Source organism: Solanum lycopersicum, chromosome 12 (assembly GCF_036512215.1).
Source record: "Solanum lycopersicum chromosome 12, SLM_r2.1".
Taxonomy (NCBI): domain Eukaryota; kingdom Viridiplantae; phylum Streptophyta; class Magnoliopsida; order Solanales; family Solanaceae; genus Solanum; species Solanum lycopersicum.
Window position 1 is genome coordinate 30768375 of NC_090811.1, and position 23084 is coordinate 30791458.

At 34.6% G+C, this 23084-nt stretch overlaps 1 protein-coding gene across 4 annotated transcripts in view; it reads left to right on the plus strand.

Annotated features, from left to right (window-relative positions):
* The first annotated feature begins 929 nt into the window (after positions 1 to 929).
* ABCB29 (ABC transporter B family member 29) overlaps positions 930 to 23084 on the plus strand; it is a 33639-nt gene continuing 11484 nt past the window's right edge. For 3 of the 4 annotated variants that reach the window (XM_010316261.3, XM_004252641.4, XM_026028775.2), the window contains exons 1-12: positions 930 to 1447; positions 1531 to 1658; positions 1729 to 1771; positions 1850 to 1894; positions 1994 to 2116; positions 2190 to 2293; positions 9817 to 9871; positions 9955 to 10025; positions 10168 to 10270; positions 13089 to 13299; positions 14499 to 14572; positions 17373 to 17429. In XM_010316261.3, coding sequence (XP_010314563.1) covers positions 1031 to 1447; positions 1531 to 1658; positions 1729 to 1771; positions 1850 to 1894; positions 1994 to 2116; positions 2190 to 2293; positions 9817 to 9871; positions 9955 to 10025; positions 10168 to 10270; positions 13089 to 13299; positions 14499 to 14572; positions 17373 to 17429 — 1431 coding nt within the window. In that variant the 5' untranslated portion in view covers positions 930 to 1030. The remainder of the gene's footprint in view (positions 1448 to 1530; positions 1659 to 1728; positions 1772 to 1849; positions 1895 to 1993; positions 2117 to 2189; positions 2294 to 9816; positions 9872 to 9954; positions 10026 to 10167; positions 10271 to 13088; positions 13300 to 14498; positions 14573 to 17372; positions 17430 to 23084) is intronic. The other variant, XM_069292300.1, reaches the window with a different exon arrangement.

The following is a 23084-nucleotide window of genomic DNA, read 5'->3' on the forward strand; positions in this document are numbered from 1 at the left end:
GTAACTCCTAAGACCATTATCTTCACTATTTAATACCTCCATTATCTTCCTATTTATTGCTAGGAAGACTTCTTGTAGTATAAATAGTGATGGTCTTCATTTGGTTTGGAACACACAATTCATAAGAGAAAACAAAGAGTGAAAGAGTTAGTCTAAAAGAGAGTTCTTATAAGTTGAAAGGAGGTGTTCTTTTTTGTGGAGCTTTGAACTCAACTGTTGTCCAGAATTGTTGAGTTATACTTTGTGAAGGCTATTGTATCCTGGAGGGGACAAGTCAAAGAGGACTACTGCTGGACCGGTGAAAACATTTGCTGCAGTGGGCTTGAATCTCCTTAAAGAGAGCGAGATATCCGCGCCTCAGCCTGAATAGATTACTTTCTTCATTTTATTTTCAATTGTAATCTTGCAATTTTATTATCTTGTAAGTTTTTTCACTAATATAAAGTAAAATTTAGTTATGTTTAGTCATATGAAGTTTTTCGGGGTACCCGTGAAAAGTTTGTAGACGGACGACGATAAGAATAACTTTACAGGTTAAAAGGTGGTAGTAAAAATAATTTATTTTAACTAAAGGTAAAGTTATCTAAAAATTGAGGGATATTTTCGATATTTTATCCATATTATCAAAAGTGAGTACCTAATTATTTGTACATTTTTGAATGAACATATCTATTTGTCCATTTTTGAACGAACATATCTATTAATGATTGACATATTAAATTTATCTTTTTACGCTTATTAATTATTAAGTTAATGTATGAAAAAAAATAAAAAATTACAATTTTTTACGTTTTTATTAAAATAGTTAATGAAGAATATAATAGATTAAAAAATGTAAAGTATTTTAAAATAACTAAAAAAGAAGATGAACGGGATAATAATTATTGTGGGCCCCACGGTCGATTGATATAGTTTTGCGTGGATGATAGCCTCAGAAGTAAAATCTGAACATGAGACTAGAATTGAGTGTTCATATCATCATTCATAAAAAATAAGAAGAGAGATAGGTCCCTAATTAATATAGGGTAGTATGGCATTGATTGTGTCAAGTGTGCAATTCCAACCTCGAGCAAGAATTGTATATTGTGTAGGAAAAAGGCAAAATCGGGAGGGCATTATTGTTTGGAAAAGGGACTCAAACCCAAACCCAAAATTAAAAACCCAATTGTGTTTGTGTAAGCAGCAGCAGCAGCGGCGGCAGAGGCATCGATTGAGATGCGTGTACTCCGTTGAATACTCAGAAAATGAAGTTGATTCGTTGGTGGAATTTATTAAAAGTGTATTTCCTGGTGGAAATTGGTGGAAGCTTTCATCAGAAGAAGATGTAGATGTTGGGGGAACAGCAAAGCCTGTAACTGTTGTACGTGCTCTTAAAAGAATGTGGGAATTGATAGCTGAAGATCGTTTCCTCATTTTTGCTGCTTTTACTGCTCTCATTGTTACAGCTGTACGTTATTATTCCCTAACCCTTTCAAAATGTTCATCCTAATGTTTTCAATCATCCTAATCCTAATCCTTTTATTTCATCAGTTATCAGAAATTTCTATACCGCATTTTCTCACCGCATCCATTTTTACGGCACAAACTAGCACTGCCCCACTGTTTCATAGAAATGTGCGAATCTTGGTTGTTCTATGTATCATTTCCGCAATATGCAGGTCAACACTACTACTTCTTTTTCCTATTTATTTTTCAAAATCTCCTTCTAACATTTTTGTTCATCTCCAGTGGTGTGCGAGGTTGCCTTTTTGGCCTCGCAAATATGATCCTGGTCAGTCTTGTTTCTATTCACTAATCCTTTTTCACGTTAAAAGTCTTATAGCTTGTTTAATTGCATCTTCATTTGCAGGTCAAGCGAATGAGGGAAAAATTATATTCCACTCTTCTTCATCAGGTTTCAGGAATCCTATTTCGCTTTTACATAAATAACTCCCATTACTTTGCTTGTCTAAGGAACAAATGACATCACTTCTAACTTTACCTTTTTTTGTAGGATATATCCTTTTTTGATTCTGAAACAGTCGGTGATTTGACAAGTAGGCTTGGGGCAGATTGTCAACAAGTGTCTCGTGTAATTGGAAATGACCTAAATCTAATTTTACGCAATGTTCTCCAGGTAAAATTTCCTAACATGTCTAATGTTTTCAGAAGTTCATTTTGAGTTGGTAATTTACTTTTATCCTTCTCAGGGAACAGGTGCTTTAGTTTATTTGTTGATTTTGTCCTGGCCACTAGGATTTTGCACATTCGCTATCTGCTGTGCACTATTCACGATAATGCTATTATATGGCCAGTAAGTTTTCCTTAGTGTTCTACTTGTATAGTATATCTTAGAATCTTATTTACCAGAGGGAGTTAGACAATCAGTAGAACATGCATGGTTTTAATCTATTGTAAATGAGAAGTTCCAAGAATAATGGTTATTACTGAAGACCTTTGGTGATTACAACTTGAGTTAATGTAAGGACCAGCTTATTTAGACGGATAGAATAGGAATAGAAACAAGAATAATGTATTTAATCCTACTTAGAATAAGTGTAAGAATATGAATAGGAAAAGTATATAGAATCCTACTTTTCCAAGTATTGTAATGTAGTGTCCTAGTTGGAAAAGGAGTCTGATATAGTGTGTATAAATAGGGTCTCAATGTAATAATGCAAGCCTACTTGGAAATTGAAATCCAGACACTGTGAGTAAATTTGATGTTCTATTCCTCCTAAAGATGGTAAACCTTTAGGAGTATCATCGTGAAAGACATCAACATAATCCTGCAAAATTTTAGAAAAACATTAGGCAAAGGATCTAAGTCGTTAGAATTAAATAAAATAATACATTTTAGATAAAAAATAATATAAGTTCACATTTAAGAAGTTGAATGCTTAATATCAAGATATAACCATTAGTTGCTTCAACATAGTTGTTGTAATACTTGAAACATGAGAAAACATGAAAAGAATGCCCAATACCTTCACTAAAGAGGATTTCTCAAATGATCACTCAACTAATAGTTATTATTTTTTGAAGTCATTTTTACCGAAGAAAATTGGAACTAAAAAGAAGCGTGTCTCTGTAGAAAAGTAAATTCTAGTTGACTGATCATCCAAGTCATCAACTCCTTAATTAAATGGCATTCTTCAACTCTTCTATTTAACTGGATATTACACTCCCTTTATCACATAGTAATTGTCCACCTTAGTATAAATTAATTGTCCCGAAAATACTTGTCAATTTGCAAAACCAAGACAAAATAAGTCATATTTGTTCCCTTTCACCCTTACATTTAATTCTTTTTTAAGCTGAAAACAAGTTATATGTAAGCTTCCGAAAGAATTCTCAAGTGTTAATTTAGTAAAACTATCCTTCTTATTAATGATTTCTTAAGGGGTATGTAAAAGGATAAATGGACAACTAATATGAGATGGAGGGAGTATATGTGATAGCTTAACCAATATTTGAACTTTAAAAAAAATATGAGTATAGAAATTAAATTCTAGCATACATAAGTAAAAAAAGAGGTGGGTGGGGTGGGGGGCTTTGAATTCAAATCAAGAAGGACGTATAAGAGTTGTCAAAAAAGTAATTACCTTAAATTAGGTTTTAGGTCTAACTCACACCCCAAAAGCTAGCTCAAAGGGAGGAAGAATAGCCTAAGCCTCATAAGAAGTCCACCCATCTCATTAACGGCCAATATGAGAGTTTTGTCATTCTTTAACACCCCACCTTACTTGCAATGCTTAGCATTTGGTGCGTGTGCAATTTTGATTTTGGGGGCCCCAACATTGGGTGAGATGGGTCTGCTCTGATATCATGTTAAATTAGGTCTTAGTCGTAACTCACACCCAAAAAACTAGCTCAAAGCGAGGAGGATTGCCCAAAAATTATAAGGAGTCCACCCATCTTTACTAACATGAAATTTTTTCATTCTTTAACACAAAAGATGTTTACATTTGGCGAAAGCCTTTTCCATTTATAGGTCAAACACGTGAATCAATGTCAAAAAATATCTTAACTTTTTTATTAACCTTCTATGTACAGTGTATTTTAACCTCAAAGTCTACTATATTATACAAAATTGGAGTTAATACCTCATATGATCACTCAACAATTACTCTTCTCTCAGAAAGTCACTCAACTTTCAATTTTCACACAAAAGTCACTCAACTATGCACTTCTTTCTCAGAAAGTCACTCAACTTTAAATTTTAACTCAAAAGTCACTCAACTATTCACTCATTCCTCAAAAAGTCACTCAATCTATTAAATTATTTTTTAATTAAAATTTATTGATATTAATTATTTATATAACAAACCAAAATTTTTAAAAAATAAAAATACCATTTAAACCATTTAGTGATCCACCCACCTAACCCGACCCATTAAAAAAATATGATATGACCTATTTTATTTTGTCTTTAATCCTAATTCAAGATTTAAAGAGAGGGATTAATTTAGGATTAAAGACAAAATAAAATGGGTCATCATATTTTTTAATGGGTCGGGTTAGGTGGGTGGATCACTAAATGGTTTAATTTATTTTTTAAAATTTTTGGTTTTTATATAAATAATTAATATCAACAATTTTCAATTAAAAAATAATTTAATAGATTGAGTGACTTTTTGAGGAAAGAGTGGATAGTTGAGTGACTTTTGAGTTAAAATTCAAAGTTGAGTGACTTTCTGAGAAAGAAGTGCATAGTTGAGTGACTTTTGAGTGAAAATTGAAAGTTGAGTGACTTTCTGAGAGAAGAGTGCATAGTTGAGTGACCATCTGAGGTATTAACTCCACAAAATTGGGGCCCAACTTTTGGGCCTAAAGTAGTCGTCTTATAGGCTTTACCCCTGGGCGGGCACTATTAGTAGCTCATATTTTTAGACCATTTTTAGACTTCAACATACAGTGTAACATGCGGAACCATATGTTTTTTTGCATATGAAGTTAAGAACACTTGTAGCATGAATTTTCAACATCCTTAGAACTCCACATATTGTACAAAATGCTGATCATATGTCTAACATGCGGTCCGTATGTGGGTTTCACATCTCGATCACTATAGCTCAACATTTCATCACCTCATGCGGCCCACATATCACTTGTGTGGCCGCAATTTTAGTTGTATTTTGCCCCTATTTTCTAAACTTGCGTTATTTCATTTTCTTTTTTTTTGATAACTGTGAAATCTGGCTGTGATCCACCCTTTGGACCAATGAAAACCTACTCGGTGGATAATGGGCCCACCCCTCTACCCTTCTCCACTTTGCATGATCTGGGTCTTGAACCTGCGACCTAAGCCACATATCCTCCACATTTTGTCATACGAGTTGGGCCTTGGGGGCTCATTGTTTCAATTTCTTTTGAATCCAAATCCTTAATTTTACCATTCCAATCTATAATTATCAACTTTTTACCTACACAAATTGATTATCTACGGAGCATTAGTTAAGTAACCCAGGTTAAAAGAATTCAAACTTAGCCCGGAAGTACTAGATGTTACAACTAGAAGGAGTGAAGGATCTAGAATTAAAAGGCTTACCTCCATCCTTGAACTCCAAGTTGCCCTTAGCCTTTATCATCTTAAGTTTTAGGAGTAGTTTTTTCTTCTTGTTTGGTCAATTCCTCCTTCGAGCTGCAGCAGGTTGATTTTGCCATAAGCTAGCTTGTTTTATTTTTCTTTTCTATTCTTACATCCAACTTTACTAACTCCTCTCGTATTACATATATTTGTAATTTTATTCCATCAACTATCCCTCTTTATGAATAAGCTTGGAATCATAGTCATATCCATAACTCCAAAATACTCATCTATGGGCATGGAATCTTATTTAAGAGTTTGAGGGCGTCGTTGCAGATCTTATTCTAATTGTGATTCCAAAAATACCTTCTTTGTAACTTTTCTCATCTCGGCGTAAGAAGCATGAGGTAGGTCTCCATGTCTTCTCAATCCATACTGAATTTCTTCTACCAAATTGCTGCATAGTCAGTAAATATAATCACAACAAGTCTAACTTTCTTACGTTTAGAATTATTATGGCAATCGAAGATTACTTCAACTTTTCACTCTCATTCAAGGTACAGATTTTGATCCCTTGGTCTCCTTGAAAGTCGTATCTTCTTTTTGATACTTTTAAGATTGTCATCTTCAACCTATATTACTCGGACTCTTCAAAATTGTCAATGGATGTGTGTCGGGTTCTCCAAAAGTAGTGTATTTTTGGAGAATCCGACACGATTGTGACATTAAAATGGAAGAGTCCGCGCAACTTAGTCTTCAACTTTAGCTCGTGTTCCCTCCTTCTAGATCTTCTTTGGTAAACTTTCTCAAATACATCCTCACTGTCTCTAAATTGCTCCTCTTGTTAGATACGAGGAGCTCAAACAACTTGTCTTCTATCTTGAGGCCTCGGTTTTTGATTAATTATCCTCTACTCGATTATGTTACTGAGCTTGTTCTCCCTATGTCCACTTGGGTGGTCATGGTCATTATTCAGGGCACCTCATTCAAGTTGGTGTAATTTTGTTTACTTAGTTCGGCCTCCCTACGTGCCATCGTTCATCACTATTTCTCAATTTGTTTTATCCCCTCACTTGATCTCACCCTTTATTGCCATTTTCGGCCATTTCGCTGTTGTTCTTTTAGGATTTATATATAACTGTACTTTCATTTTCCTATTAGTCATGGAGGGACTCTACAATATGATTATGAATGCAAATAAAGAAGGATGGCTAAGAGGCTTTGAAGTAGCTAGAGCCGGAAGGAAAAGCCTAAGGATAACTCATTTACAATATGCAGATGATACCCTGATATTCTGTGATGCTGAAGAGAACCACCTCAAAAGTATGAGACTAATTCTGGTCTTGTTTGAAGGAATGTCTGGACTTCGTGTTAACAGGAGCAAAAGCTTTTTAAGCTTCAAATATCCAGTTAATGAAGAGCCAAATATGGGCAATTTGAAGTTAATTCTTGGTGTTGAAGTGGGTGCTCTCCCAACTACTTATTTGATACGCCTTTAGGCTTTAGGGGCCAAATTCTAGTCTTTCGAAATCTGGAATGGGGTGATGGAGAAGTGTGAGATAAAACTAGCACGGTAAAAGTCTCAGTACCTCTCACTTGGAGGAAGACCGACTTTGATCAACTTTGTGCTTGATGCACTTCCAAAATTTTTGATGTCTTTATTTCCTATTCGTGTGGGTGTCGTTAATAGGTTGGATAGCATTTGTGGCAACGGAACAAGGAAAGGAAGGGGTACCACTTAGTCAAATGGAAAAAAGTGATCAATGATAAGAGAGTTGGGGGTTTAGGGATCAAGAACCTAAAGAATCAAAGCAATGATTTGAGAGTGAAATGGCTTTGGAGGTATCCTAACGATGATCAGAATTTATGGGGCGCAGTCATAAAAGCAAAATATGAAGAAAGTGACAATTGTATGACAAAGGAAGTTACCACTCCCTATGGTTTTAGTTTATGAAATTCATCCGATCACTATGGGATGATTTCAAACCATACACCAAGATTAATGTGGTAGATGGCGCTAAAACTAGATTCTGGAAGGAGGAGTGGCATGAAGCAGGAAATCTGGAGACACTTTTCCCAGACATATTCACTCTGGTTCTTCAACAACAAAGTACAATAGCTGAACTATGGACACCTCATGGGTGGAATATTATATTTAACAGGCACCTCAATGATTGAGAAATTACAAGAGTTACAGAATTCTTCAGCGTCATTGAACAATTTAGTGGCTTGGAGACAAGGAAGGACATATTTTAGCGGTTGAGGAACTTTAAAGGGACTTCTAAAGTAAGTGCAGCATATAGGAAGTTGAACCACCCAATTTTTAGGCACCTAAATACATTTGGAAGGCCACGAACACACACAAAGTGGCCTGTTTTGTGTGGTTGCTGGCTAAGGGTATTGTGTTGACACAGGAAAATTTGATGAAAAGGGGAATTATACTATGCTCTAATTTTTTTTGTGGGGAAACTGCAGAATCAATCAATCACTTATTCATCCAGTGAAAGGTCATTGACTAATTGTGGAGTCTATTCCTAAGGCTCAAAAACATCTCATGGGTCATTCCTGGTAGAATTGCAGAGACCTTATACAGTTGGGAAGAAGCAGGATTACAAGCAAAGAACAAAAGAACTGGAGAATTATTCCTGCTACTATTTGGTGGACTATCTGGAAAGAGAGAAATCTTGGAGTTTTTGAGAATAGGAAGAGAAATATGCAGCAAGTAAAATTGAATTGTATCCTAACTTTGTATATTTGGTGTAATCAAATCTACTCTAATGACACTGTCTCTATCTGTCTATCATTGATGTTTTGGACGCATTATAGGGATAGGACAATGCCTTTAGAGTTCATTATGTAAATATGGTTTTCAGTACAACCCGTGTACTGATTTAAAGAAATAGAAACAGTTACCAATCTCATATTTATATATAAAACTACAAATAACAGCCATTTAGAAGTAAAAATATGGAACGAAATAAGTTTTACCAAGTCCTAGAAAGATTAGGTTTGTCGAGACTAGAAATAAGACCAATTTGTAAAAAATCAATTAAATTATTCCCGGCCCCTTCATTTTTTAATTTCCTTCTTGATGTTGAAATCAAGAATCATAAATAGACCGTAAAATAGCAAAAGTAGTTTAATTTTTAAGTTAAGATTCTCAAAACCTGAATTTCAGCAAAGTCTCTTAGTCTTTATGCAATTGAACCTTGATATTTTTTTGAAAAAGATTTCTTCAGGCACAAGTAACTAGCTATTTTTGGGAGCAAGTCACAGTTTTAATTTTTTTTTGTACTTCAGGCAGATTTCACTTTTTGATTTTTTTTTTTGGCTTCTTGCTCAAGAAACTACCAAGTATGAAATCTTGATAGAAGCTCAGATACCACTTGATTAGAATTGAGTTAGTTGCGAGAATAGGATGAATAAATACGTGGTAGCTTAAAAAGTGTAATTAAAGAAAACAAAGTAAAGATAGAATGAATTCAAGAATTCCGAAGATATAGGATAAGAACCCTAATTGATAGTAGTACACAAAAATTATCAGATTAAGACTAATTATGTTACTAGCTTTTAATCAAGCACTTAGATAGCAAAAGTGATCCAGACCCCTAATTGAATAATTATAGACAACAATAATTACAAGACTAGTTACCTTCTTTAGTTGGACGAACGAGAACCAAAATATCAAGTTTAAATAATAATCTTACCTTTTAAAGGATTGTTCTTGTAAGGTTGCAAGCTAAGTATCAATTAGGCAACATTCAAAGTTGTAAAAAGGTGTATCGATAATAATGTGCAGCAAAAATAATGAAAGACGCTCCTATTTATACTAGACCATAAAATAAGTGTAGCTCGTAGCCAATTCCCCTCCACAAGACTTGAGCTCTTCTTCCACAATAAGTACCTTTTTAATCTCCCATTGAAGTCCAGCCACCTTATCTTGCATCTGTTTAGCTAGAGACCTTGTGAATGTCCTTGGTGCTTCCAAAGCTTCGTCCTTGTCCTTGGTGTAATTAGTATTCTTGGTTTTTCCCAAAAAGTAAGGGCCAAGTTGGTCTTTGCTGAACATGGAGTATTTACCATCCACAATGATGTGAATTCTTGTTTTAGTATTGATTTCTCTTCTTTAAATCACATTTTTATTTAGCGTAACTGATAAATTATGCTATCCTCTCTTAGTAGCAAATGAGTCTACTAGAATACTTTGTTCATGTAGGTGAAGAAAATTTATTCTTGAGACTTGGTGCAATTTATGATTCTACTTCTTCTTACTCTCTCTCTTTCTTTGTGCCTGTATCTTTTAACAGATACCAGAAGAAAGCAGCTAAGCTAATTCAGGAGTACACTGCTTGTGCAAATGAAGTAATCTTAAGAAGTTGATTGGTCCATTTTATCCCTATATGCTATAAGTTTAATATTCAATTATATCCATTGACGTAACATAGGTTGCTCAAGAGACATTCTCTCTCATGAGGACTGTACGCGTATATGGAACTGAGGAACAAGAACTGCAAAGGTAACTACTCGAAGAACTTGATCCTTTCCTTTTGTGTTTTGTTTAATACTGTAAGGAGTAAACATATGAACATATGCAAATACAATTACATGCAGTTTTTTAGTATTTACAAGAACTCGAAAATAACCATTTTCTAAAACAGGTATGCACGGTGGATGGGAAAATTAGCTGATATAACCTTGCGTCAAAGTGCCGCTTATGGATACTGGAACTTTTGTTTCAACACACTTTATCACTCAACTCAGGTCAAACTCTTTCCATTGTTTAGCACTGGAGTATCTTTCTTCACCCTTCATACCTTCCATCTTTTTTTTCCCTTGAGTTAATAAATGAAGAACTTTTTGTCATAAAAACATTTCAAATATCAGGGTGCTAAGTTCTGATTGCTGTGTGAAGGAAGAGAAATAAGAGAGAATATGACTTGATTATTCCCTCAAGCTATTGAGTTAGATAACTATGTTACATGTGCTAAAAAGGAAAGAAAAACACCACATAATTACAATAAGAGTAAATCAAGCAATCTACTATATTTAATTGTATTATCATTATTAATTAATTATTATCTTATTCTTCAATTTTATCACTACTGTTGTTCTTTTGTTTGTTTATCTTACTATTTTGTTGTCAATATTTCTCCTTTCTTAGTATTTCCATCCAAGCTTCTTTCACCTTGTATTTTTCAAACCTGTTTTGAAATATTTTTCTTGAGCGGAGGGTCTATCAGAAACCACCTCTTTACTTTACTAGATAGGGGTAAGGTCTATATACACTCTACTCTTTCCATACACCACTTGTGGAATCTCGCTGAGTTTACTATTGTTGTACTCCTACATTTTCAATTCTTCTAGAATATTTTTGGATTCCTTAAGCTGGTTCATAAAAATCATATGTATCAAGCTTGCTACATATACAACTCATAATTCATTTTATAAACTCTAATATTGTGTAGATAAAAAAAATTACAAGTTCAAACATGTTATGACAATCAAATTTGACATGTCTAAACAAATAAAAAAAATACTTTACCATGGTTAAGCATAAAACAAAGAAGGCAAAATTAAGTGAGGGAGTTTGCTTTTATTAATGCTTCATGATTCACAAGAATTTGTATCCATTTGTAAGATGGTTGTGGCACGTGGGTAATAATCATACGTAGAAAAAAAGGGAAAGAAGTTGTGATTGGAAATATAACCCGAGACCTCTTGCATCATTTGAACCCCGTTGACCGCTGAACCTGTGTTGAGGGGGTTCATTTTATCATATGTATGCCTAAAATAAAGATTCAACCTTATATATACAGGGTAATCTGAACCCCCTGACTACCACGTAGCTCCGCCCCTGCAAGTAGGCCGACATGGATGCTATGAACTAGTCATTTTTTAGGTGATCATCCTTTCCATCAAAGCCAACATTTATCGCATATACCCGATGAAAACCAACTATAGACTTATTCAGAGGCAAAGGAACGAGCTCCCTAGTACCCTGAAAGTATAAGACATACATCTCCTCAATCATAGCTAGTCATCAGCCTATGCGAGAAAGACTCCACCTGTAGTCTGTGGAATAGAAATAGATGATCTAAAGACATAATGAGCTAGTGATAAACAATGATAACTCAGATACATGTAGATAGGATTAGGGTTACCTTTCCAAGGAGCAATGAAAGAACTTTGTGAAGACAAGTCTGCATCAAACAAAGAATTTGGTGTTGGGTGTGAATTGTCTAGGCAAAATGAAGGGTGTGGTCGACAATGATGAGTCAAAAGTGTTGGAGGTGGAACTGTGGAAGGAAAGACAATGTCGGAATCCCCAAAAAGTAGAATTGGCAAAACTTTATAAATGCCTAAATGTTCATCAGAGGAGGATGTAAAGTAGGGTAATCGTTAAAGAAAGTAGCTTTGGCGAACATAAGGTATCATTGGAGGTTAGTAAGTAGCATCAGTATCACTTATGTACCCTTAAGAAACCAAGATATACACATTTTTGAGCACAATGAGCCAATGTTTTGTTTCCTGGAGTGGTCTTATGGACAAACAAGTGCTTCCAAAAAGACACATGGTGAAAGAAAGAACAAGGGTGGCTGAGAAAACATGTGGATTGTGGAATCTGATTTTAAATGGTGGAAGAAGTCATACGGTAAATCATATCACAAGATATGAGTAGTGTCCCCCCAAATACGCAATGAAGCATGTTCTTGTATGAGTAGGTTGCGAGCAGTCTCGCGACATGCCTATCTTTTCAGCTAAATCGAACTGTTATCTGTCCCCCAAATTGAGAATTCTTACTCTAAGAACTCAGGGCTATACTTTCTTAATATCGTCATTTTCTTGAGGTTTTCGACAAACTACTTTGATTCTCTGTTCAAGTTCCAGTTGGGTTCTCCAGTTGAGATTTTCTTTTGACGCTCCGTTTAGATTTCAGTCGCGATAGTTAATTCTTGGATTTGGAGATTTGGATAATTTGTTGCCTGAATTTGCCGGCTCTGATCAAAGCCTTCTCCGGTCAATTTCCGACGATTAGGAGGACCCACTAGTGAGTTTGAAATAATTACTCCAAGAAGAAATTCAAAATCGTATCCATGGCTATTAGAATTGTGGGTTTAAGGGTGAGTTTAGTGTTGTCCTTGTTAGGGTGGTGGCGTGAGGGTGGTGGTGGTTATTTGTTTAATGGGGAAGAAGAAAGTGAGGTCCACTTGAAAAAAATAAAACAATTTCTTTTTAGGGCTTTCATGCGCTTAAATTTCCATGGGATGCACCTCTGTTAAGTTGAAATGTCTAGATGGTCACATTGAAAGTTGGGGTGTTCAACTCCAAGTGGAGTCCAAGATTCCAAGTTAAGATGTCTATCTATGTATTCTTTCTTCAAATATATTCACAGGATTCTAACAAAAATATTTTCATTTAAATGGTTCTCGATAGATGATAGAAAGAGATAATAGATGCTTGTCATTTGCAATTAGAAACTTACTCATTATCATCATCTGCAGATTCTACTTGTTTGAAATACAAAATTTTCCAGTTAATTGTTTAAAGTGAACTCCAATTTCATGCTTTGAATTTTTAGGTTATTGCTGTGCTGGTAGGAGGAATATCTATCCTGGCTGGTCATATTACTGCAGAACAACTTACCAAATTCGTATTATACAGTGAATGGTTGATTTATTCTACATGGTGGGTAGGGGACAATTTTTCGTCATTGATGCAATCTATTGGGGCAAGTGAGAAGGTTTTTCAATTAATGGATCTCGGTTCTAGAGATAAATTCATTGACAAAGGTAAAAGTATTTTTCCAAACTAGCTTCTTGTTTCACTTACATACACCCTGTATTTATATTGAATATCTTGGTGGAACAGGGTATATTCACCCAATAAGTTTAAAAAATACATTCTGTAATGGTATCAAGACATAAATGTATAAACCTTTTTGTATTTTGTTGTTTAGATTTTGGAGTCCTGTATGTTTAAACATTTGAAATGTGATGAGAATAGAACACTTCTGTTGATATAGGCATTGAAAAGAAAGTAATAACTGATTCTGTCTGTGAAAGGGATATTATCTTGAGATGGTTCAAAAGACAAACTACGATGTAGAATTTGACATTGATTTTTTGAAGTACAATATTATAAATGTCACTTTTTTGCAAATTTGTTTTGGAATTTCCAATGCTTGTTCTTCATTTATTATGCTTTCCCTTTTTACTCCTTTTGTTGCTTATAATCTGTTGGCAACATTGTCTCAGTTGTAAAATTTTAGCTATTAATTGGTTTTAACAGTACTTTTAGTACACTGCATATCCCTCAGGCAATGTGAATCTTCTAATGCTCAAAGTATATGTAAACTGAATCTAGGCACAAAATAAACTCTCCAATGTAGGAGTGCATTCATCCTTTGGCTTTCTCCAGAGGGTCCATTCATGTTAAAAGAAAGATTTTATGCTTCAGTATTTCAGTTATTGGTAATTGTTTTCCAATGCTGAAAATATAATACTTTTGAGGGATAAGTCCTAAGAAATACCATAAATTCCCTCTGTAGGCTTAAGTTTCTTAGAGAAGCTTTATGAAATTTGTCCATCTTTTTCTAAGACATGACTTTTATGGAAGATATTTTCAAAGATGACGATGTGTATATCATGGGGGTGAAGGAGGAAGCAGTGGTTTGGTATAGAGGTAAAGATTGTTTAAGGGTTCATAAAAACGAGTGCTCGCAACTATAGATGGATAGAGTGTACAATCACTTTACGTCTGCTCATAAAGGACGTTAGTTGCTCTTTGATGCAAGTTTCATCCAAACCTTATTGCCGACATTTTAACATACCTAAATAAAAACTTTTGATCGGAAGTGTAAATTGCCTTTCAAGTGCAGCATGAAGTTAACTTCTATAAACTGAAATAGCTCCATTTGTGCAACACATACTCTGAAAAGAATGCTTCCCAAATGCTGCATATTTTAATCCAGCTTTGTGGATTGTTGTAGGAGCCAAGTTGGAAGGATTAGCAGGACGCATTGAATTTGTGAATATTAGTTTCTACTATCCTTCAAGAGTTGAGGTATACTAATCTTTTTGATCTCTCAGCTGTGGCTCATTATCCGAGAACAACTAGTCCTCTTGACGAAACTCGAATACACTCTTAACACTTAAAACCTTTTCTTATTTTCATCTGTGTATTTGTAGAACTTTTTATCTGATAAAAGATTAAAATATTCATGTTCTCTGACTTTGCCTCTAGTAAGAGGAACTTCTTTTTTTTTTTTTTTTAAAAAAAATGTGTCCCATGATATTACAGAAATAAAACAGCTAAGCTGCATTATCTATAAAACATTTCTTTTGCCGAAATTCAATTTATCGGTTAACTAAATTTTTAGGATTTTAAATTATTTTTATTAGAGTCCTATGTGGCATGAACATACGAGTTGGTTTCCTCTTTCTTTGTTATTTGAAATTTGCCGATAGGTTAGTACCATAGTTTTTTATGTTTTGGTTAGAAATTGGAGCTATAAATGTATGTCTCTGAGTTGTTAATAAAATAATTCCCTTTGACAACATTGCAATACTTTATAGAGCCATTTTCTTGAGGGACCTGTGGGCTGTGAGTGAGATGGATTCCAAAAATAGTTCTTCCCAATAGCTCCTCCTGTCTCTGATGGGGAGAATTACCAACTCTGGCAGTAAGAATGAACACGTATCTTGAGGTCTTAGCTATGTGGGAGGCCGTTAAAGAGGATTATGATGTTCTTCCGTTGCCCAATAATCTCACATTGTCCCGGATCAAAAGCCAAAAGGAAAAGAAAATTAGAAATCGAAGGAGAAAAGCAACTCTGTTTGCTGGGGTGTCTGCAACAGTTTTTAGAAGAGTTAATGACTCTCAAATCAACAAATATTTTTAGGGATTATTTGAAGAAACAATACACAGGAGATGAAAAAATAATAGGCATGAAGGTGTTGAAATAAGGGAATTTGAGTTGCTAAAGATGAAGGAATCTGAGACGGTTAAAGAGTACACAAACTGACTTCTTGGCATTGTTAACAAGGTAACATTGCTTGACATGAAATTTAATGATTCAAGAATTGTTGAAAAAATTCTTGTTAGAGTGCTTGAAAGTTTTAAAGTATCGATAACTACCTTGAAAATCACAAAAGATCTGTCCAGGATTACCTTAAGAATTGTTAACTTAATTGTAGGCACAAGAGCAAAGGAAACTTATTAGGCAAGGTGGTATGTTGAAGAGCCTTGGAGGCCAACCACAAGACTCAAAGCAAAGGTAATAATGCAAGAAAAAATTTACCCACCTTGTCAGCATTGTGGCTAAAAGGTAATCCTCCATCTAATTGTTTGGAGAGGCCAGATGCATAATGAATAAGCTGCAACCCGCTTGGTCATAGAGCTGTGATTTGCAAAAACAAATCTCAAAAGTACGAAGCAGATGTCCAAGTCACCAATGAGGAAGAAAAAGATGACCACTTATTTGTGGTAACATGTTTTTCAACCAAAAAGTCTAATTTTTGATTAATTGAAAGTGGTACATGACATATGGCATAAATCTTTCTAAAGAGTTCATGTCTATGTTAATAAGAAAGTCAGAATTGGAAATGGTGGCTATATTCCTTCAATAGAAAAAAGGACTGTTGCAATTAAACCAAGTTCATGTAAAAAAATAATTTCAGATGTTTTTTACATGCCTGCTATTGATAAATTTTTTTTAGTGTTGGCTAGTGGATGGAAAATGGATTTAAATTCTTATCTGAGACAAGTATTCTGGAATCTTTAATTCCACTAAGCTGGAGATTTATGGGTTGAAAGGAGAGGTAGAAACTTTTCATTTTATCCTAAAGAAGATCAACATAGAAGCCAGAATTAGTTGAGGAGTGTTTAAAATGTCTCAACATATTGCAGAAACAAAATAACTAGCTGCATTATCTCTAAAAGATTATTTTCTGCAGAAATTCAGTTTATCAGCAACCAGCCTCTAGGATTTTAAGTTACTTTTATCAGTGTCCTGTGTGGCTTGAATTTAGGTGTTAGTTTCCTCTTTCTTAGTTATTTGATATTTGTTGATAAGTTAGTAGCCTATTTTTCTATTTTTAGTTAGAAATTAAAGCTATAAATGTGTGTCTGAATTATTAATTCAATAATTTCCTTTGACAACATTGCAGTATTTTCCTTCATTATTTCCCTAATTCCTTTGTTTAAAAACCAACATGTCTCCTATGGCCATTTACAAAATTGAATGGGAGAAAATGACCTTTTTCAAATCTCTTATGTGTAAAAGGAAAGATCTCTGGTAAATAGGACGTAAAACTAAAAGCAAATTTGTTAAGGACCACAAAAAACCAATTCACCCGAAAGGAACTGGCATCATCATTTTTTCTCAGGGATTAGTGATGCTATATAAGGCTTAAACTGTTGGTCACTTCATGATTACTGGTATTGGAAACGTTTGACTACCCATAAATTGCATGTTTTTGATTAAAATTAGACTCCCATTCCTTTATTCATTTCTTTCTTGTAAAGCATCTTTTGTAGCCTGTTGAAGTTGATTTTGCATCCTGCAGTTCTTATATAGGTTGTCATCATGAATACACACATGAAGTTAAGTAATTACAGTGCATAGATGTGGTTGTTGTGTTGCCACTACCTACCATGTCTAAGAATTGTATGCACAATTTCCTTGTCTCAGACTAAACTTTGGTCACTTGAAGATTCGGAGTATGAAGCTGTTGATATTTTGTTTGTGAACAACTTTATAGTTTCATTGTCTCGTTGATTTCATGTATATACTTTAAGTTATTCTAGAATACAGAATTTCGAGGCAACATCTAGAAAAGCTTACACTTTTCCTACTGAACAGGTGCCAGTACTTCAACATATTAACTTTGTGGTGCATCCCGGTGAAGTAGTAGCACTCGTGAGTTCTTTAATTTCGGGCCGCCAATCTGAATATTCGAATTTCATTCTAGCTGCTAGATTCCATATTTATGCATGAAACTTCTAAGATCAAATGACATAATCTCGTTGTCCCATTTTATGTGACACTTTCTGTTCTAATCTGCTCCAAAAAAAGACAACTCTATATTTATAAATAATTTAGGTCTAAACTTCTCAATTTACGCTTTTAATGAGAATTGCCACAAAAAACTATGACATGCTTAAGGCTACAAGTTTCAAAAGCCTTTCTTTCTTAAATTTTGTGTCTCCTCTAACACCTTCACATAAAAAGGGACAGAGGTATTATCATTTTACCCCTTCCTTTGGAATTGTGGAATTGCTTCCCTCTATGATCTTCATGATTAAATTGTTCCTTTATAATTTCTCGAGAAGCAGGTAATTTATCTATTATGGCCAAAAGTGTGTGGCACAAAATGGTTGCAGTTTGTGGCGTAACTTCAAGGTTACTCAGTCCAAATCACTTGTCTGGGAACGAGTTCAATCATACATCATATGATTTGTTTATCCTACATCAACAAAAAAACCTTCTCTACTTTTGAAGATAGACTGGAAAGCAAGCTCAGAGAATAGTTAAGTGGAAGTAAGAGACTCCCTTTTTTAGGAACTTAGACTACCTATGTGCTAGAAAATCTCACCTATGGCCTATGCCAATTGGTCTTGTCTGGATGAGTTGCATTTCGTCTTACTTTTGTTAGTTTATCAGTCAGGGCCAAATTCTTCTCCCTTAAGTTCCTTATTTTCTTTCCTCGCCCACAATGACATCAAATTACACTTTAATCTCAAACAAGTTGAGGTCTGCTCCATAAATCCTCATTGATCATGTCTTCTTCCATTTAAATTCAACTCATCTCATCATCATACCAAATATAATAAAAACTAAAAACAAATTAAATATATATAAATGATAATAATAATAATATATTAAAAAATCTCCATATTTTCACCGACATTTAAATCTATGATAAGTTCAATACATATAGAAAGAAATAGGTTCAAAATCGATGTACTAACCAAACTAATAGCCTGTTTGACCAAACAAGCTTCTGGGAAGTCAAAAGTGTTTTTCTCCAAAAACAACTTATTTTAAACGGTTGAGGTGTTTGACTAAGCTTTTAGGAAAAATATAAGTGATTTTGAGTTGTAGTAGAAGCTATAATAAGTAGTTTGCCATAAGCACTTTTGGAACAAGGGCTAGAACAAATTGCTGCTTTAATATTGCCAACAATTGAGTAGCCAAACATAACGACTACTCTTCCAAAGTACTTTTTTTAAAAGCACTTTTGTCACGACCTAGACCATCGTGATTGACACCCACAATAACCCTCTGGTGGGAGAACCATTTATACAATTAGCTAACCAACTTAATCAACAATACCAAGACATTTAAGTTCCACAAGCAAGTTAAATGCTAAGGAAAGAAATAGAGTTTCCATAAACTCCAAACAGAAGTCCAATAACAAACTAACATTGTGGAAGTAATGCCTAGAACATGAAATTCAATGTACCAGAACATTTAATAATGAACCATAAGTTTAAACGAGAAAGGTTACAAATCCAAACTAATGAACTAATTAACTAACTAGAAAAGTCTAAGTTTGAAATGTGGACATAGACGAAAGGAGGAGTTATGGCAGCCTGGAAGAATTGACTCACCCTTGAATTCGATCGATGATCACTGATCTTCTAACCGTGGTCTGTCAATAGCCGCTTGAAGATGCCCTGTCAACAAAGAAAGAGCAAGTGCATTATCAGTACACAACCACAGTGTACTGGTAGGATCACACGGCTATCCCACTAGGTGCAATATATATATATAAGACATTACAACAATATAATCACATGCATATACCGAACATATACAATATTATCAACATTTACTAACAAGTTACAATTACACATTTCTCAAGATACACAATTATAACAAATCTTTGGTCCTCTCGTGGAACCCAAACCCAAATTGTTAGCATACCAGAACATTGTATCCGATCCAATGATTATGCTGGAACGTGATAGCCGATCCCATAATTATGTGGGGAAAGCGGCAATCGATCCAAGTTAGTGTGGCGGAACACAACACCCGATCACTTTAACAAACCACAATCACAAGTATATTCTCAAGTTCATACGATCAAGTCATGATTCATGACATTTATCATTCATCCATCTCATATACAACAAGTGTGATCAATAATGTAACATTCACATACATACATGTATTAATTACACTGAGGCAATAACAAACATGCATCACACACTCATAGAATCACAACCATCACCTACCTCGAAACCAAGCTTGAATCCCCTAAGACACTCGAATCTTCCCTTTCGAATTCTTGCCGCTTGTTCTAGGCCTACAAACAACAATTTATACGCAGGGATCAACAAATCAAAATGTAATTATCCGAATTATAACAAACTCCATAACCGCTAAATCCACTGTGGCGGGGCAAAATTTTCGACAATATTATTAATTATTTGTGAAACTACCACCAATTAATTTATTTATGAAAATAAATATGGGTAAATAATCAAAATCTAAATACTCAAAATATCACCAAATCAAAATATGACATTTAAATAACTTCCTTCTTCAACTTCGTACTCCCAAATTGAGTTTTTTCATAGTTTCGCTATTCCAAAATCTAAAACTTGATTTGTAGGAGGAATAAAATCACTAAACTAATTTGTTTTTCAAAAAAAAAAGAAAAAAGAATAAGAATGAACACAATAACATTTGTTTTTTTTAAAAAAAAAATAGAGGAAGACATAGATGTCCAAGAAATATGGGTAAGCTAATCATGGTTGGGAAGATGTAAAAGAAGATTTGAATAGTAAAAACTATTCATAATAAAGCTTTAAAAAAATCAATAAATGGGTATTTATATTTTTTTCAAAATAAGTCAAATTGGGAGTGCCACATGGCAATTATACGTTGGTCTGAAGCTGTATGAATAGTCCTTTACGCGTCCAAATTTCGTGACAACACGAGTGGTGTTAAAATTAGTCAAAAGGGTATGTTAATTGTGGATTTAGATAGTTTCGTGGGGTAATAGGACACACGCAAAGTTAAGGTGTCTTTTTGAAAATTCGACACAACTTCAATAGTAACTTTATGTCTTTTCTCTTTGGAAAATTCCAAGTTACTATGAAAAAGTTTTTCGACCCAAAATTTTTTCGTGTTGGCTTTTCTATAACGACGGAATTCGATTGTTACAGTATATATCAAATTACCATCACTCGTCCTGGAGTGACAAACTTAGGAAAATAGGCTAAGGAAGGAATGTCATAGTACCTAAATTGACGAACAGTCAGGGTTACTTGTCTCGCATGTCCTTCTCGATTTCCCAAATAGCTTCCTTAACTGAGCGATGCTGCCATTGTACCTTCACGGACTTAATCTCTGTCCTCAGCTTACGCACATCACGATGAAGAATTGTAATTGGTACCTCCTCATATGGGAGGTCTTTGTCTAGCACAACAGAGTCCCATTTAATGATATAATCTCTGTCACCATGCTCTTCAACATGGACACATGAAATACCGGGTGAACTCTCAATAAATTAAGAGGTAAAGCCAACATATACAGACTTAGCTTGCCCTTCTTGCCAAACCTTATCACCCCTTTCATGGGTGATACCTGAAGAACATTCTCATCGGTTTGAAATGCTAGGTCTCTCACCTTATGATTCGCATACTTCTTCTGTCTACTTTGGGTTGCTAGACGTTTAGCTTGAATACCCCTCACCTTATCTTGAGCATCCTTCACCAAGTCAACCCCAAATGGTTCGACATCTCCAGCCTCGAACTTTCCTTTGGGTGATCTACATCCCCTCCTATAGAATGCCTCAAACGGTGTCATATAAATGTTGGAGTGATAACTATTACTCTCTTCGTCCCATTTTATGTGACGCCATTCTTTTTTGGTCAGTCGCAAAAAGAATGTCATAATTTAAAGGTATAATTTCTTTTTTACTCTTGTTGGTCCCACTTAATTTTAAAAATACTTCTCAAATACATTTATGAGGAGAGAGAAAAGTAAGTCTACTTTTGAAGGGCAATTTGGTGAACATTTCAAAGTCTTCATTTATTTCTTAAACTCCGCGCAGGTCAAATGTTGCTACATAAAATGGGTCGGAGGCAGTATTATAGGAGAACTCACACAAAGGTAAGAACTTATCGCAGTGCCTTCCAAAATTAATCACACATGCCATCAACATGTCTTCCAACACTTGAAATAGTCCTCTCGGACTGTCCGTTCGTCTGCGAATGGGAAGCTGTACTAAAAGTGAGTTGTGTCTCCAATTCATCATGTAATTTCCTCCAAAATTGGAGGTAAACTGCGAACTACAGTCAGAGATGTTAGAGAGGGGCACCCCATGCAACCTCACTATCTATTTCACGAGGAAAGACTCAAAATAATCCCCCCATCTTTAGGTTAAGACTCAAAGTGATCCTTGAGTTTTCACATGGAACACTAATAGTCCCTCATGTTTGTAATATTGGTGCACTTTTGGTCCTATCCTAAAATTTTGCCCATTTTTTAACATTAATTTTGTCCAAAATTTTATACAAGGAATGTCCAATCGTCTTTTTATATATTTAATATAACTAATAACTCTATCTGAGAAAAGGTGATAAGAAAAACACCTTGTTTAGTTCACTAGAAATATTACTGCAGCTAAACTAATAACATCTTAACATATGACTTTGCAGGAAAAGAAAAAATTATACTATTGCGCGTGAAATTATCGTGATGAACCTCTCGACTTTACCTGCAATACGATTTCTACTAAACAAAGCAAAGTGTTTTTCTTCTCACATTCTTTGATATGGAGTTGTTATTTTACTAAATATATAAAATGACGATTGAACATCCCATACATAGGTTATGAATAAAAATCAATGCAAAAAAATAGGTAAAATTTTGAAAGAGGACCAAAAGTGTAGCAATATTGCAAACATGAGAGACTACTAGTGCTCCATGTGAAAACTCAAGGATCACTTTGAGCCTTAACCCAAAGAAGAGAGACTATTTTGATCCTTTCCTCTCTATTTCACATACACCTTAGCTAATTATTCAACATTATAATATATTCTAATCGGAATGAAATGGGCCGACTTAGTCAATCTATCAACCACTACCTAAATAGAATCAAACTTCCCCAAAGTCTTGGGAAGACCAACCACAAAATCCATGACTATCCTTTCGCACTTCCATTCCGGAATTGATATTCTTTGAAGCAAACCTGCAACCTTTGATGTTCATACTTCACTTGTTGGCAATTTTTACACTTAGCCACAAACTCTGCTATATTTATCTTCATGTTCTGCCACCAACAAATTTGCTTCATATCTCTGTACATCTTGGTCACACCATCAACCATTTTTTAATCAAGTCATCAACTTGAGGAATACAAATTCTTCCTTTAAAACTGAGCACACCTTTCGCATCAAGAGTGGTTTCTTGTGCCTTACCAACTGCAATCTTCTTCTTTAGCTCATTCAAAATTTCATCTTCAAATTGTTTGGCCTTAATCTCTTCCATAAATGTGACCTTACTTAAATTCTAGCTGACACCCCACCTTTCTCTGAGATATCCAATTGCATGAATTTA